General features: G+C 41.3%; 1 protein-coding gene across 2 annotated transcripts in view; it reads left to right on the forward strand.

Moving 5' to 3' along the window:
• fbxl17 (F-box and leucine-rich repeat protein 17) overlaps positions 1 to 17,152 on the forward strand; it is a 379,419-nt gene that overhangs the window by 351,533 nt on the left and 10,734 nt on the right. The window contains exons 10-11 of one of the 2 annotated variants that reach the window (XR_015497408.1): positions 1,342 to 2,046; positions 2,247 to 2,822. Coding sequence is in view for 1 of the 2 variants with exons in the window: in XM_087264114.1 (XP_087120240.1) it covers positions 1,342 to 1,484 (143 nt within the window). In the remaining variant the exon portion in view is untranslated. Of the gene's footprint in view, positions 1 to 1,341; positions 2,047 to 2,246; positions 2,823 to 17,152 lie in introns of those variants that run through there. The other variant, XM_087264114.1, reaches the window with a different exon arrangement.

The raw sequence follows: 17,152 nt of genomic DNA on the forward strand, positions 1-17,152 counted from the left end.
ACTGTGAAAATTTCCTGAATCTGTTAAACATCATTTGGAAAACAAAATAAAAAAAATTCTGACTTCAACTGTATGTATGTATATATATATATATATATATATATATATATATATATATATATATATATATATATATATATATATATATATATATATATATATATATATATATGTGTGTGTAAATATATATATACTGTCCAGCGGGAGTTAAGGCAGGTATTTGGGCGGTAACGAAGATAAGGCAGTAAGGTAAAATCAGTCTATTTGTGTAAGCTTGGATCACTCTGATTGAATTGATACTGATTACAGATGAGAATCCAGCCTTGCTCAGTCATATCATGTGCTCCTCTCAAAACTAGTTCATGAAACTTCACTTATATTTTGAACTTTTAAAGTTGGAGTGCACCTCTTGTGAATTACATATAAACATCTTTCCGGTAAAAATCTTTTACATGTAGATATCTTTCTCAGGACAGCACTAAACAAAAACGAACATTCAGTGTGTGATCTCTTTAATTTTGTTGAAATCGATGACATTTTTACGGATTCCTCAAGTGGTTTATACAGTTTTCCAGCAGCACTGTAGTTCATGCATGAGTAAAATGAAGTAAAAAGCTGTGTTTGTTTTACCTGAATTGTTGCATGAATCGTCTGAATGTGTCCACCGTGTTGGTCAACGGTACGATTATATTGATGAGTATCTGTGTGGCGTCCAGCAGATCCTCTCTGACTTTCACCAGCGGTGCGAACGCACAGAAGAAAATGAGCCTCCTGGTCTGGAACGTTGTTTTCTCTGAACACAAGATCATATATACTTCCTGTTTCCCTCATTGTGCGAAAGATTACTCTCATTGTAGAGAACGTGGCATTGATTAATCATTCTCTAGACTGTATTTGACAAATCCTCAATATAGTTGATATTCAAATAGCTCCTGCTAACCCATGAATGTATTTTAATAGTTTATTTAATGCTTTAAAGGGGACCTATTGTTATTATACTCACTGATCAATAAACACAGTCTTTGATTGACATTCTGCCTTTGTACGTGTCATCAGAGGGGGAAAGCCCCGCCCACTAGTGTCCATCTCTCCCTCATTAGCATAAACAGCAGCCCTGAGTGAGAAGCAGCCGTCTGTCCATTAGCCATTAGAGTGTTTGAGCTGCTGAAGATGATGTCAGCATAGACTAAGAGAATTATAGATGTGGAGTTTTAGATGACAGGAGTCTCCATAGACTGACAGAAGCATGAACACACACTCACACTGAAGCGCACATGCACACCTGCGAGCAGTGTTTGCACTGAGTGACTCATCATTATCTCTCTCTGTGTGTGTCTCCAGCTCTGATCGCCATCGGTCAGTACAGCAGCACCATTGAGACAGTGGACGCTGGCTGGTGTAAGGAGATCACGGATCAGGGAGCCACTCAGATCGCCAAGAGCAGCAAGTCTCTGCGTTACCTGGGCCTGATGAGGTGCGACAAGGTGAGTGCAGATCCCAGACCAGCACGACACTCAGAGGTCAGCAATTACACCGCCGGCAGACAGAAGGAGGCCAGCAGACGCTCCCGTATCAAACTTACACCTTCACAAATGAGCTTCTGCATGTTTTACTCCAGCAGAAACCCTTAAATCAGGCCCTGAAGCTCCTCTGAGACTTTAAAGGTGTCATGAAATCAAAATCATCACTTTCAACACTGCAAAAATGCTGTTCTTACTTAGAGGTTATGTCTTGTTTCTAGTACAAATATCTAAAGAAAAAAAATCAAGAAGCGTTTTTTTTTTTAGAATAGTGACAAATATTGTTTTATTTCCAGAAAATTAAGTGAGTTTTTCTTGAAAACATAAAAAAAATTATCTGTTTATGTAGGTTAATAATTTGCTGGGTAAGCAAAATAATCCTGTTTTTGCTGGTAATTAAGTATTTTACTAGTAGAACACTTCATAGACCAATCACAACACACCACCAGAACACTTTACTTGCCAATCAAAAGACACCACTGAAACACTTCACCAACCAATCAGAAGAAACCACTAAAACACTTCAGCAGCCAACCATAAGACACCACTAGAACACTTCACTGACCAATCAGAAGACACCAATAGAACACCTCAGCAACCAATCAGAAGATTCTATTGAAAAACTCAGATCAATCAAACCACCTGTGGATCACTTCACCAACCAATCAGAAGACACCACTGAAACACTTCACCAACCAATCAGAAGAAACCACTAAAACACTTCAGCAGCCAACCATAAGACACCACTAGAACACTTCACTGACCAATCACAAGACACCAATAGAACACTTTAGCAACCAATCAGAAGATACTATTGAAAAACTTCTCAGATCAATCAAACCATCAGTGGATCACTTCACCAACCAATCAGAAGACACCACTGAAACGCTTCACTAACCAATCAGAAGACACCAATAGAACATTTTACCCAATAATTAGATGATACTACTCAAACGTTTTACCGACCAATCAGAACACACCACTGAAAATCTTCTTCGACCAATCAGAAAACACTAGTATAACACTTCACCAACCAATCAGAAGACACCACTGAAAATCTTCCCTGGCCAATCAGAAAACACTAGTATAACACTTCACCAACCAATTAGAAGACACCACTGAAAATCTTCCCCGACCAATCAAAACACTGAAAAACTTCACCAACCAATCAGAAGACACCACTGAAACACTTCACTGACCAATCAGAAAACACCACTGAAACACCACCAATCAATCAGAAGACACCAAAGGATCACTTCACCGACCAATCAGAAGCCACCGGTGGAACAGTACATGCCTATTGTAATGCCATAGTCTATACCTCCTGATTCAGACGGGGGATTAAGCATTGATGGAGTGTGACGTTGGGTTATGGTTAGAGCGTGCTCTTGTGTTTCGGGTCGGCGCTCTTTACAAAGCCACAATCCCGTGACAAATTCAATTTCAGCCCAAATCACCTTCCCATGTATCTAATTCTCTGTGTTTTCATAATCTCATTTAGGTTTTGGAAGCTGCAGATGTGCCGGATAACCCTCAGTGTTTGTTTCCTAAAACCCAAAGTGGCGTGTCGCTATTCAGCCTTTAATAACACTCATACATATTTATTCCTGCTCATTTTTGTCCATTTTAAACCACTGCTGAAGTCTGAGATGGAGTGGAATTTGTGTGGTTTTCATCCGTTTGTCTGTGAGCTGCAGACACGCACTGAAAGAACATCTATTTATTTAAAGGGCCATGAAACCCCCTCGTTTCAGCAGGGTGTTTCACACCTCTACTTTGGAAAAAGTCAGAAAAGTGGGCGTGTCCAGCTCTGTTTAGGGGGGAGTGTCGGAGGAACTAAAGTGGGAGGATGTGGGAGTGTCTATTTGGGCGCGCGCGAGTTTCAGAGTCAAAATACACAGACAGGAGAAAGTGATGGTGTTTAACCTACATGGACATCTGTAGTCGAATTATTTGCCAAATTATTAAATGGTGGACTTTAACTGCAGTTTGGTTCTTTCATTCAGGGAATTCATTCATGTCCCTCGGCACAAACGAGATATTTGATTCGAGGATCTGCTCTAAGCGTGTATTTTTCATGCAATGTTTGATACCGCATGGCGAATGAGAGAAAAACCCTCCGCATTTCCCGGAAACTTAGATGCACACGGCAGGTAGCGTCAGAAAGCCGCGTGTGTTATTCCGGTCACAAAATGTGGTAAAAAACCCTACACGAGGTTAAAGTTTGGTTGTGATGCTAACGCGTTTACACTCTGTGACTCTGTGCAATAGTTAACTTAGTTCGATACGAGCAAACTGAATAAATAAAGAGCACTGGTCGCTCACTTACCAAATCTGTAGAGACAGGACAATCACCAGCAACTAGAGTCGCGTCTTTATTAAGAGGAGACTACAAGCGAATCCAGATCTCAGCGTTTGCAGATGAGAACAGCTCTCAGGTAAACAATAATCCTCCTTAGACACGTAAGTTATTGTTGTCGAGCGTCGCGTACACTGTTAATCCACACGTGACTCCAGCTGCGCTCTCACAGAGAGAAAATGAAAACTTCACTGCAGCAAACTATAAAAGCAACACTTCACGCTTGTTTTGCCAACACAACGTGGCGTCTCTGTCGACTAAACACTGTGACAGTAATGAATATTAATGAAGTTGCACAATAGAGCGCGCTGATTGGTTTGAACCAAGCTTTACTCATGCATTAATGCAGCACACTGTAAGACGCAATAAGACTCACTCTGGCACAGACGTCCAGTCTGCACGCTGGAATACACGCTATTATCTCATGACCGTGACGCAGCTTCAAAAATTAGTTTCAAACCGGAAGTACGAATTTGCTTGAAATAACGCAAAAACAACCAATTTACACTTTTTAGTGAGATATAGGTGTCCTAATAGTGTTTTTAGCAGTGTGGGACACATATACCACTGTCAACAGCTCAACACATGTGTTCTGGTGTTTCGTGACCCTTTAAGTTCAAGTATTTCGGCCCTACATAAGCAATGTGGCAAACTTGAAAATCAAATTAAAATATTGAATTTTAAAGGGTCACGAAACACCCAAACACATTTGTTGAGATGTCGAGAGTCATATATGTGTCCCACGCTACCAAAACACTATTAGGACACACATACTTTACTCAATAGTGAATTATTGTGATATATCGAGCAAATTCGTTCTTCCAGTTTGAAACAAATTTTTGAAGTTGCGTCACAGCGATTAGATCCTTGCGTGTATTCCAGCATGGAGACTGGAGCTGCGTCCCAAATCGCATACTTATGCAATATTCTACGCCATTTTGTAGTATAACTAGTGTAAGTAGTGCATTCACACTGAAAACTCTAGAAATAATAAGAGCACTTTAATTACCCGGATGATGCACTCATTCAGCTGGTAAACAGAAGTGCATAATGATGGACACTTCATGCACTCAACGACCGCAGGTTTGCTCACGTAGCGGAAGGGGCGGGGCTATCAGGCGCACATGTTGAATAACTTTATTGTGGATTGTGAAAGCAAAATTCTCCTACGTGAGTGATTATAGCGCCTCCCGATGGTGAATGCGGTTATACTCACGACAGGTATTATTTGATAATTCGGTCGTTTATTTCACTGATTTGGCGACCGTCAAAAGTCATCAGGGAAACGGTTTCAATATCCGCATAGTAAAAAAAACATTAGTGCTCCATTTGGGACAACACTACATACATATACTATCCTGTTGAGTGTGTAAGTGCATAAGTACATAATGCATGAGTGTATAGTGTGCCATTTGGGACGCAGCTTGGAAGTCTGTACCGGCTAGTACAGGGGTGGCCAACCCTGTTCCTGGAGAGCCACCTTCTTGGAGATTTCAGTTGCAACCCATATCAAACACACCTGCCTGTAATTATCATGTGGTGTTCAAGTCTTAATTAATTGGTTCAGGTGTGTTTAATATGAGTAGCAACTGAAATCTGCCGGAAGGTGGCTCTCCAGGAACTGGGTTGGTCACCCCTGGGCCAGTACAATGTGACTGAGTGTGCAGCATCAATTAATGAGAAAGACTTGGTTTGAACCAATCAGCGCGCTCTTTTGCAGGGGCTTTCAAACTGTGGGGGGCGCCAGCACCTATTAAGGGGGCCGCGAGACATCGAGTAAATTACGATGACAATTTTTATGCGTTTTTTCTGATTGGTTGGTGAATTTTTTTACTGTGACAACACATCGTCTCTGTCAATTTAATAAATAAAATAAAGTTGGTGATTTGAGCTTTTATTTTATCTCAAGGCAATACTGCCGATATCAAAATAAAAAAGGTCAACGTGAAAAACAAAATACCAAAGCATTTTAGTTATCAATGCTCAAGCTAAAATAGTTGTTCATTCGTTTTCTTTTCAGCTTAGTCCCTTTATTTATCAAGGGTCACCACTGCAGAATGAACCGCCAACTTATCCAGCATATGTCTTAGGCCCCGTTTACACTAGTGCGTTTTAGTTTTAAAACGGCGTTGTAGAATGAAAACGATCCGCGTCCACACTTGCGTTTTACCCAGCGTTTCTGAACAGCTCTCCGTCCACACCAAAACGCTGAAAACGCACATCACGTGACCACACACACACACTCAGGCAAGCGCTCCAGCATTTCTACCCAGATGAGAGCTCTGCTTGTCGGACTGCTCATCAAGCATCTCCCGCTGGATCTAATCTCACTATATTTGCTAAACGTGATATTTCATTCATGTTGTTGTCTTTATCTAACGACATAGGCCAATTCCCTGACTTTGGTCATTGGAATCTATTAAGTTACTTGTTCACGGGTAACATGTTTTGGTTAAGCGCAAAGATAAGTTAATGATTAATCCAGGTACATTGACTGATTGCTTGCCTTTATTTCCTACAATGTATAAACTTATTGTATGTTATACTTTTATAATTATCGATTATTAAAACTGATATTCAGCAAAAGAGAGGGTGTGTTTCGTATTTTCACTGAAATTGAAAGGAGGCAGTTGTTATCGGCTCCGTTTTGTTATAAATGTCCACACAGTGAAGATGACGCTCATAAATGCAGCACGACGCCTCAACATTTCTGCTGTCTGTTAAGTTGCTAATATTAAAAAGAAAATAGGCAGTTCCTTAAATCATGTTTCCATTTTATTGTTGAGAAAGTGAAACAACGCAGCCAAGGTGATGTGAATGAAGTTATAAAGTACACTGTTCCCTTTGAAGATTTACCCGTGTCCTCGGTATGTTTTCCATATCAAACTGAGAAGGGGGGAGACTGCAGCCTTGATCAAACTTGCGAAGTCTTAACTTACAAGAAGAGGATGCGAGACTGAACTGTGTGTGGGCTACTTAATATTGAGGAAAAGCCCCAATCAGATAGGCGAACGTTTGCAGCCCCGCCTCCATTTTCAGATGTCTCCGTCTTTCCCCATCCACACTGAGACGGAGCAGCAGCGTTTTAGAATGAAAACGGCCTCTCCAGCGTTTTCGAAACGCTCCGTTTTCGGCGCTCGAGAACTCCGGCGTAGTGTGGACGGATGGCGTAACCGTAGCAAAACTTATGCGTTTTCAAACTAAAACGCACTAGTGTAAACGGGGCCTTATTTAATTCTATTCAATTCATCTTAATTTCTCTGGCATTTTTACAATGTAGATTGTGTCGCAGCAGCTGAACACAGAAGTTCTAGTAAACTACAACAGTGTCAGTCCAGTTTTTAAATTTTAAGTCCAGTTTAGTTCAGTTCAGTGTGGTTTATTATTAACTGCTGAAAGTCCAAACACTAAAGAGCAAATCCATCGATGCGCAGCTCCACAAGTCCCAAACCAAACAAGCCAGTGGCGACAGTGAACAAACTTCACCAATTGATGATTGACACCAAGTGAAGGAAAAAAAAAATATTGAGAGAACCCAGGCGCAGTTGGGCACGACCATTTTGTCCTCTGGTCAAACTTTCTGTGTGGATCTGAAGTATAGGCACTGGAGGCTGGAGAACGTTGGACGTCCATTGTGGAGAACTGCAGGTGTGAGTAACCGTACGTTCACACCGAAAGCGGCGAGAGCGTCCAAGGTCGCTCTGGCCGCCCTGGCGACAACGCTCTCTGCCTTCAGCTCCTGCGGCGAGAGCGTCAAAACTCGCTACATTGATCTCGTATTTAAAGGAGCCGTTGCAGCATATCAGTTACATTCCTGCATAAGACATGTTTCTAGCGTGAAAATGTTGCGCACTTTTTATCAAATTCATACAACAATGGAAGATCAAGTTGCGTGTGGTGTGGCTTTGCTCTATTTATCCAATATGTGTCCATATGTCTGAAATATCCTGAAGCAGCAGTACTGTTTTGTACTGTCACATCGCGTGAGATTCCCGCTTTTTTAAGATAAATTTATATAACATTAATGCACATCAGTAACTCGCCAGTAACTTATTTAATGTATGTTCCTGTAGGAAAAAATTGTAAATAATTGGAAATTACACACAACTGTGGTCGGAACCAAAGTTCACAGGTCTGTGTTCTCTGAACTGCTATCAAGCGGTGGACGTCTTCATTCTGATTGCTTGCCACCGAACCGCGTCATAGCTCATTACCATAAAGTTGACTTCATTTCAACTCTCCTCGACGCTTACGCCGGCGAAGACGCGCCGCTTATCGCCGCCATCGCCGCCGGCTCTCATTGGAAATGAATGACTTCCGGCTACTTTGACGCTCTCGCCGCTTTCGGTGTGAACGTACGGTTAGTCACCGGGGGCTATTCAGGCTAACCCGAAGGATCAATGCGGGGACTCGTCTGTCATTAATGTTTCATGTACTCCACTCCTCTATGACCACTTCAACGTCAGCTCGGAATACGGCCTGGTCCAAACTCCACACAGAAACACCAACTGAGCCGAGGATCGAACCAGCAACCCAGCGACCTCCTTGCTGTGAGGCGACAGCACTACCTACTGCGCCACTGTGTCGGCCAGGAATGCATTGTTGCTCATTTCAACTTATTTAAATTGAATTTAGTTATGATTTAAATGGTCAATACAGTGGTAAAATGTTGTAAGCTGCGGATGTGCCAGTGTTTGTTTCCTAAAACCCAAAGTGGCGTGTCAGTATTCAGTCTTTAATAACACTCATACATATTCCTTCTCATGTTTTGTCCGTTTTAAACCGCTGCTGAAGTCTGAGATTGAGTGGAATGTGTGCGGTTTCCATTCATTTGTCTGTGAGCTGCAGACACACATCACAGATCCAGCCCTCGGGCCACAGCAGAGCCACTGAAAGAACACTATTGATCAAATCCCATCAGATCCGTTCATTACGAGCTCCAGATCTGGACCGGGCTTTGATGTGACGCCGCGGAGCGAGAGGAGAAACCACACAAAGCTCATTTCTTTTATCAAAGAGCAGAACGACCCCTTTAACAAACCCTCATTGTCCCGCAGACCCTCCAAAACAAGCGTTTTCCTCTTCACGCACAGTTTTGCTTCTTGTTTGGAGCTGAAAATGAAAGTCCTGTCATCATTTACTCAGCCGTGTGATGTTTGAGTCCAGTATGAGGGCGATTCTTCCATGCCATATTCACAGTGACTGATGGATCTTCATGCACTGCAAAAAAATGCAGTTTAAAATTAGAGTTTGTCTCTTGGTTCTTGCCCAAAAGTCTAAATCTAGAAGTATTTTCTAGACAAGTACAAACAATTGTTTAATTTTCAGAAATAGAGTGAAAATTTGTGAGTTTAGTTTATTAGTATTAAAATAATCTTGCTTTCAGTTTCTATATTTGTATACATTTTTAAATATACATATCCATACACTCAACGGCCACTTTATTAGGTACACCTGTCCAACTGTACGTTAATGCAAACTATTCCCTGCTGAAAAATCCAGCTTAAACCAGCCTAGGCTGGTTGGCTGGTTTTAGCTGGTCGACCAGGCTGGTTTTAGGGGGGTTTTGGCCATTTCCAGGCTGGTTTCCAGCCATTTCCAGCCTGGTCTTAGCTGGTTAGGCTGGAAAATGACCAGCTAATACCAGCTAAAACCAGCTTGACAAGCCTGGTTTAAGCTGGACATAGCTGGTTTTGGCTGGGCTCCCAGACTGGCTAGGCTGGTCAAGCTGGTTTTAGCTGGTCAGCTCCCAGCCTGACCAGCTAAGAGCAGGCTGGAAATGGCTGGAAACCAGCCTGGAAGTGGCCAAAACCCCTCTAAAACCAGCCTGGTCGACCAGCTAAAACCAGCCAACCAGCCTAGGCTGGTTTAAGCAGTTTTTTTCAGTAGGGTTATCAGCCAATCACATAGCTCAAAGCATATAGGCATGTAGACATGGTCAAGATGATCTGCTGCTGTTGAAACTGAGAATCAGAATGGGGAAGAAAGGGGATTTTGAACGTGGCATGGTTGTTGGTGTCAGACGGGCTGCTCTGAGTATTTTAGAAACTGCTGATCTGCTGGGATTTTCATGCACAACCATCTCTAGGGTTTACAGAGACCAAAAAAGATCAAATATCCAGTGAGCGGCAGTTCTGTGGGCGCAAATGCCTTGTTGATGAGGCCAGAGGTCAGAGGAGAATGGCCAGACTGGTTCCAGCTGATAGAAAGCCAACAGTAACTCAAATAAGCACTCGTTACAACCGAGCTCTGCAGAAGAGCATCTCTGAACACACAACACGGCCAACCTTGAGGCGGATGGGCTACAGCAGCAGGAAACCACACCGGGTGCCGCTCCTGTCAGCTTAAACCTTGAAAGTGGCCTCCACAGTCACCGGATTTCAATACAATAAAGCACCTTTGGGATGTGGTGGAGATTAGCATCATAGATGTGCAGCTGACAAATCTGCAGCAACTGCGTGATGCTATCATGTCAATATGGAGCAAAACCTTTCAGGAATTTCCAGTACTTTGTTGAATCTATGCATTGAAGGATTAAGGCAATTATGAAGGTTAAAGAGGGTCTAACCTGGTACTAGTAAGGTGTACCTAATAAAGTGGCCAGTGAGTCATGCACACGTAAATACAGTAATCAACATTTGAAATGAACAAAATCCTTACAAATATTGAACAATACCTATTGTTGTCCTAGAAACAATTTAGGAAAATAAGAAAAATATTGTATCCAATTCAAATGTTGACTATTCTTTACACGCATACAATGATTTTATGGTTAATTTTGGAGCTTGAAAGTTTTAGTCACTATCATATTGTGTGTGTGTGTGTGTGTGTGTGTGTGTGTGTGTGTATATATATATATATATATATATATATATATATATATATATATATACCATATAACAGTGACAAAAACTTTACCATATAATAGTGACTAAAACATTTTAAAATATACATGTTATACATACTGGCCACTTTATTAGGTACACCTGTCCAACTGTACGTTAAAGCAAATTTCTAATCAGCCAATGACATGACAGCAACTCAATGCATTTAGGCATATAGACATGGTCAAACGATCTGCTATATATCTATATAGCTGCAAACGATCTGATATATATATATATATACATAAATGATATACAGTTGAAGTATATATATATACAGTTGAAGTCAGAATTATTAGCCCCCCTGTTTATCCCCCCCCCCAATTTCTGTTTAACGAAGACAATATTTTTTCAACATATTTCTAAACATAATAGTTTTTAATTTCTCATTTGTAATAACTGGTTTATTTTATCTTTTTCATGATAACAGTAAGTAATATTATACTAGATATTCTTCAAGACACTTCTATACAGCTTAAAGTGACATTTAAAGGCTTCACTAGGTTAATAAGGTTAACTAGGCAGGTTAGGGTAATTAGGCAAGTTATTGTATAATGATGGTTTGTTCTGTAGACTATCGAAAATAAAAAAAAAAGCTTAAAAAGGCTAATAATTTTGACCTTAAAATGGGTTTTTAAAAAATAAAAAAATGCTTTTATTCTAGCCGAAATAAAACAAATAAGACTTGCTTCAGAAGAAAAAATGTTATCAGACATACTGTGAAAACTTCCTGAATTTGTTAAACATCATTTGGGAAATATTTAAAAAAGAGGAAAAAATTCAAAGGGGGGCGAATAATTGTATGTATGTATATATATATATATATATATATATATATATATATATATATATATATATATATATATATATATATTTATGTATACACACACACAGTTTTTTAGAATATCTCTGAGTATGTCTCATGGAAAAATTCTGACATGAGTGTTAATAGATGATGCTTGCGTTCTCATTTTGCATGAACTCTCCTCTAAATCATTACATGTTCCTGCAGTTTTGTAATGTGTGTTTTGGTTTAATGTCTGATATCTGGAGAGCTTTATGTTCTCGGTGGGAAATACAGTCCATTTGAGGCGTGTGTTTACAGGTCAGCGCTCGTAACCTGTGAAACGTCACGGTGAGATTTACTCTGCTCTCACAGGCCTGTTCTCTCTCAAAAAAAAACAACATCACAGTGTTTGGACTCTCAGCCAAAGCCAAAACAGCTTCCCACAAACTCCTCGCTCTCCGTCTTGAGGACAGAACATCTCATCGAGAGCTTCGCTGAGTGTTTGGATCCATTAATTGGAGCTTTTCCTTTTGAAGCTCCGTTTAAAGCCTGCGCTGTGCAGCTTGGGTCCATTACAGCCTGAGTAAATATGAGTGGAGATGAGAGATGAGAACAGCGTCAGAGTGAGCTGAGACAAAAACAACACTCTAGATCCTGATGCAAAACATCACTGGAAGACCATCAACCAATCACTAACTAATTAGAGGATACTACTGGAACATTTCACTGACCAATCAGAACACACCACAAGACCACTTCACAGACCAGTCAGTGACATCACTGCAACATTTCATTGACCAATGGGATAACATCACTGGAGCACTTCATTGACCGATCAGAAGACATCACTGGAACATTTCACTGACCAATCAGGAGACATCACTGAAACACTTCATTGACCAATGAGAAGACACAACTAGAACATTTCACTGACCAATCATAAGACACCAGCAGAACAATTCACCGACCAATAAGAAGACATCACTGAAACACTACTAACCAATCAGAAGACTCCAGTGGAACACTGCACCGACCAATCAGAAGACACCACTGGTACATTTCAGTGACCAATTAGAAGACACCACTAGAACACTTTACCGACCAATCAGAAGACACCACTGAAACACTTCACTGACCTATGAGAAGGCATCACTGGAACACTGCTAACCAATCAGATGACATCACTGAAACATCATGGAGCAATCAGAAGGCATCACTGGAACATTTAACTGACCAATCAGAAGACATCACTTGAACTCTTTACTGACCAGTCAGAAGACACGACTGAAACACTTCACTGACCTATGAAACGGCATCACTGGAACACTGCTAACCAATCAGATGACATCACTGGAACATTACCGACCAATCAGAAGACATCACTAGAACATCACCGAGCAATCAGAAGGCATCGCTGGAACACTTAACTGACCAATCAGAAGACATCACTTGAACTCTTTACTGACCAATCAGAAGACATCAATGAAACACCAAACCAAGGGCATCACTGGAAGACTTTGACCAATCAGCAGCCTCCGCTACACAGCTTGGGTCCATTACAGCCAGAGTAAATATGAGTGGAGATGAGTGATGAGAACAGCGTCAGTGTGAGCCGAGACAAAAAACAACACTGTAGATCCTGACGAGAGCAGAAACAAGCTTTAAACCAGCTCTGAGGAGATCAGAAGACTTTCAGACGTGGCTGTCAGTGAAGTTCCTGTAAAACAGAAAACATGTTTCAGAGCGGTTGATGAAAGAGCAGATGTGTGTTTCATAATTCATGACTCTATGAGGAACACGAACAAAAGAAAAGCAAAGAGATCTGCTGAGTTGTGAAGATCATCCTTTTCTTTAGCTTTTGATGTTATGTTCTATCATACATGTCCTGCTTCCTTTGTGGTTGCTAGGGTGTTGCTAAGGCATTCTGATTAGATGCTGAGGTGCTTGGGTGTGTTTTGTGTTTCTGAATGGGTTGTAGGGTGTTTACAGTTGCTATGCTTTTCTTGATGGTGTTGTCGCCATGTATTTCCTAGGATGTGGCTGAAGTTGCTGTTGTCGTTTTGTTATTTGTTTTGTTTTTTGGGAGGGGTTGGTTTTCAGTATGTTGGTGATTTAGGATTGTTGTTGGAATGATCCATGTGGTTGCTGGGGTGTTGCTGTGTAGTTGCTCACAGAATACATCACTGGAACACCACTGACCAAACTGAGGACATCGCTAAAACATTTAACTGACCAATCAAAAGACACATCTCTGGAACATCTTTCTGACCAATCAGAAGACTCCACTGGAACCCTTCACTAATCAATCAGAAGCATCATTAGAACACCTCATCAGAAGATGTCACTGAAACACTTCACTAACTAATCAGATGACACCTTTGGAACACTTGTTCCAATCAGAAGACATCACTGGAACAATTAACTGACCAATTAGAAGACATCACTGAAACGCTTGGCTAACCAATCAGAAGAAATCACTTGAACACTTTATTAACCAATTAGAAGACACCATTGGAACCCTTCACTGACCAGTCAGAAGACATCACTTGAACATTTAACTGACCAATCAGGAAGACATCACTGGAACACTTTCCTGACCAATCAGAAGACACCACTGGAACCCTTCACTAACCAATTAGAAAACATCATTTGAATACTTAATCGACCAATCAGAAGACATCACTGAAACACTTCCATGACCAATCAGAACACATTACTGAAACACTTCACTAACCAATTAGAAGACACCATTAGATCACTTCACTGACCAATCAGAAGACACCACTAGAACATTTCACTGACCAATCTGAAGACTTCATTGGAAGCTTCACTAACCAATCAGAAGGCATCACTGGAACACTTCATCAACGAATAAGAAGACACCACTAGAACATTTAACTGACCAATCAGAAGACGTCCCTGGAACACTTCCCTGACCATTCAGAAGACGTCACTGGCACAGTTCCCTGACCAATCAGAAGACGTCACTGGAACACTTCCCTGACCAATCAGAAGACGTCACTGGAACACTTCCCTGACCAATCAGAAGACGTCACTGGAACACTTCCCTGACCAATACCAATCAGAAGACGACACTGGAACACTTTCCTGACCAATCAGAAGACGTCACTGGAACACTTCCCTGACCAATCAGAAGGCACCACTGGAATACTTTACTAACCAATTAGAAAACATAATTAAAATACATAATCAACCAATCAGAAGATACCACTAGAACATTTTACTGACCAATTAAAATACACCATTGAACCATTTAGCTGACCAATCAGAAGGCATCATTGGAACACTTCACTGACCAATCAGAAGACATCACTGGGCTGGTTTAAGCTGTTTTTTTCAGCAGGGTTGCTTTTGTTGTTTTTATTTATTTTATTAATTTAATCTTTATTTTATTTATTTATTGACAATAAGTGTTTAGGAGAACCACGTAGTTGCTGAGGGTGTGGTTTAGTGGTACTGTATGATTGTTATGCTGCTAGTTTATGCTAATGATGGTTGCTTATTGCTTGCATTGGACACCAGGTGTTTGGGGTTGGGTGATGAGTTGCTGGGTTGCTCTGGATGGTTGCAAGGCTGTTTCTATGTAGTTGCTGGGCTGTCATTGACAGGCTGTTGCTATAATATGCAGTCTCTGGAGGAAGCTGTTGTATTTCCGGTTGTTTTGTGGCTGATAAGAGTCTAAAACTCCAAAATAGGCTTGATATAAGTTCAAAGTCATGATGCATCACAGAAAATAATTTCAGCCTGTTAAAACAAACAAAAAAATCCATTTACAGTAACAATTACAATGAGAGTCTAAGGGGTAAGACAACTACACCAAGACCGAAAATAAACAGTGAAGCCACAGACTCGCGGTCGTGACCCTGTGGAGCTGGTAAATCTAAACAGAGACAGTATTTTCATTGGTAATGGATGGTGAACGCCACTGAACCCAAAACATCCAGCTAAAATGAGATTTGCATTACGTAAGATCTTCATTAAATAACTCCGATGTGTGTGTCCCAAATGCTCTTCAGTGTGTGTGTGTGTGAGGTCTATCATTGTTGCATAAACCCTCTCTGGAGAGTACAATGATGTTTTCTGATCATTATTCTCTTCTGTTTAGAGCTGCAGGCAGGTTTTGTGGTCTGTGTGCATTGCGTATGTCCTGTTATGATCATTTCTTGAGGTTTCATGTTTTAAAACACACAAGAAATATGAGGCACATCACAATGTTTTACCGCGGTAGATGTGCTGCGGGCAGGTTTAGGGTTGTGGTAAATCAGCGTCCGTTTAAGCCTGGACTCCATGCACACACACTCCGGAAAGCTTTTTAAGTATTAACCCAAGGAATGTGTGTGTTTGTGTCTGGATCCACTGAAGCCGGCTCATATATTTCAGTCTTTAAGAGCCAGAATATCAGTGTTTCCGCCACACAACGCACATTTATAAAGTGCGCCGGAATAATGAAAACAACTTGAGCCGTAAAGTGCATTTCTTACTTTTAGACTCAGTCATAAATACACGCAGCACGTCACGCAATAATTTGCAGTTTAATGCTGTGTGACAGTCAACATTTGTCTTTCCAAGTAAGCTGCGATCAGAGAGAGAGAGAGAGAGAGAGAGAGAGAGAGAGAGAGCGGTTCAGTGAGAAACATCAGGAGATCAACACTGTATGAAAACACACTACAGATGTACATTATATCACATTACACACTCCTCTGATCCAAACTCCAATCTGTCAGCGGGATCCAATACTATGAGCTGTCAGAGTTGATCTTCAGTCTGACGTCACTGCGTGCACCGATGGAAAGTCGGCTCATAGATAATGCTGTGGTTGGATTTCTTTTAGCAAAAGAGTCAGCAAATATACACTCACCGGCCACTTTATTAGGTACACCTGTCTAATTGCTCGAAATTGTAATCGGGCAATCTCATGGCAGCAACTCAACGCATTTAGGCATGCAGACATGGCCAAGATGATCAGAATGGGAAAGAAAGGAGATTTAAGTGACTTTAAACGTGGCATGGTTGTTGGCGCAGGCGGGCTGGTGTGAGTATTTCAGAAACTGCTGATCTACTGGGATTTTCACGCACAACCATCTCTAGGGTTTACAGAGAATGCTCCGACAATGAGGAAATATCCAGTGAGCGGCAGTTCTTTGGGTGCAAATGCCTTGTTGATGCCAGATGTCAGAGGAGAATGGCCAGACTGGTTCCAGCTGATAGAAAGGCAACAGTAACTCAAATAAGCACTCGCTACAACCGAGCTCTGCAGAAGAGCATCTCTGAACACACAACACGTCCAACCTTGAGGCGGATGGGCTACAGCAGCAGAAGAGCACACCGGGTGCCGCTCCTGTCAGCTAAGAACAGGAAACTGAGGCTACAATTCACACAGAATCACCAAAACTGGACAATAGAAGATTGGAGAAACGTCGCCTGCTCTGATGAGTCTCCATTTCTGCTGACACATTCGGATGCTCGGATCAGATTTTGACAGGAAAGCATGCATCATCCTGCCTTGTGTCAATGGTCCAGGCTGGTGGTGGTGGTGTAATGGTGTGGGGGAGATTTTTTTTGGCACACAAAATCCCTCCCC

The sequence above is a fragment of the Danio rerio genome, chromosome 8 (assembly GCF_052040795.2).
Source record: "Danio rerio strain M-AB ecotype USA chromosome 8, GRCz13ab, whole genome shotgun sequence".
Lineage (NCBI taxonomy): Eukaryota > Metazoa > Chordata > Actinopteri > Cypriniformes > Danionidae > Danio > Danio rerio.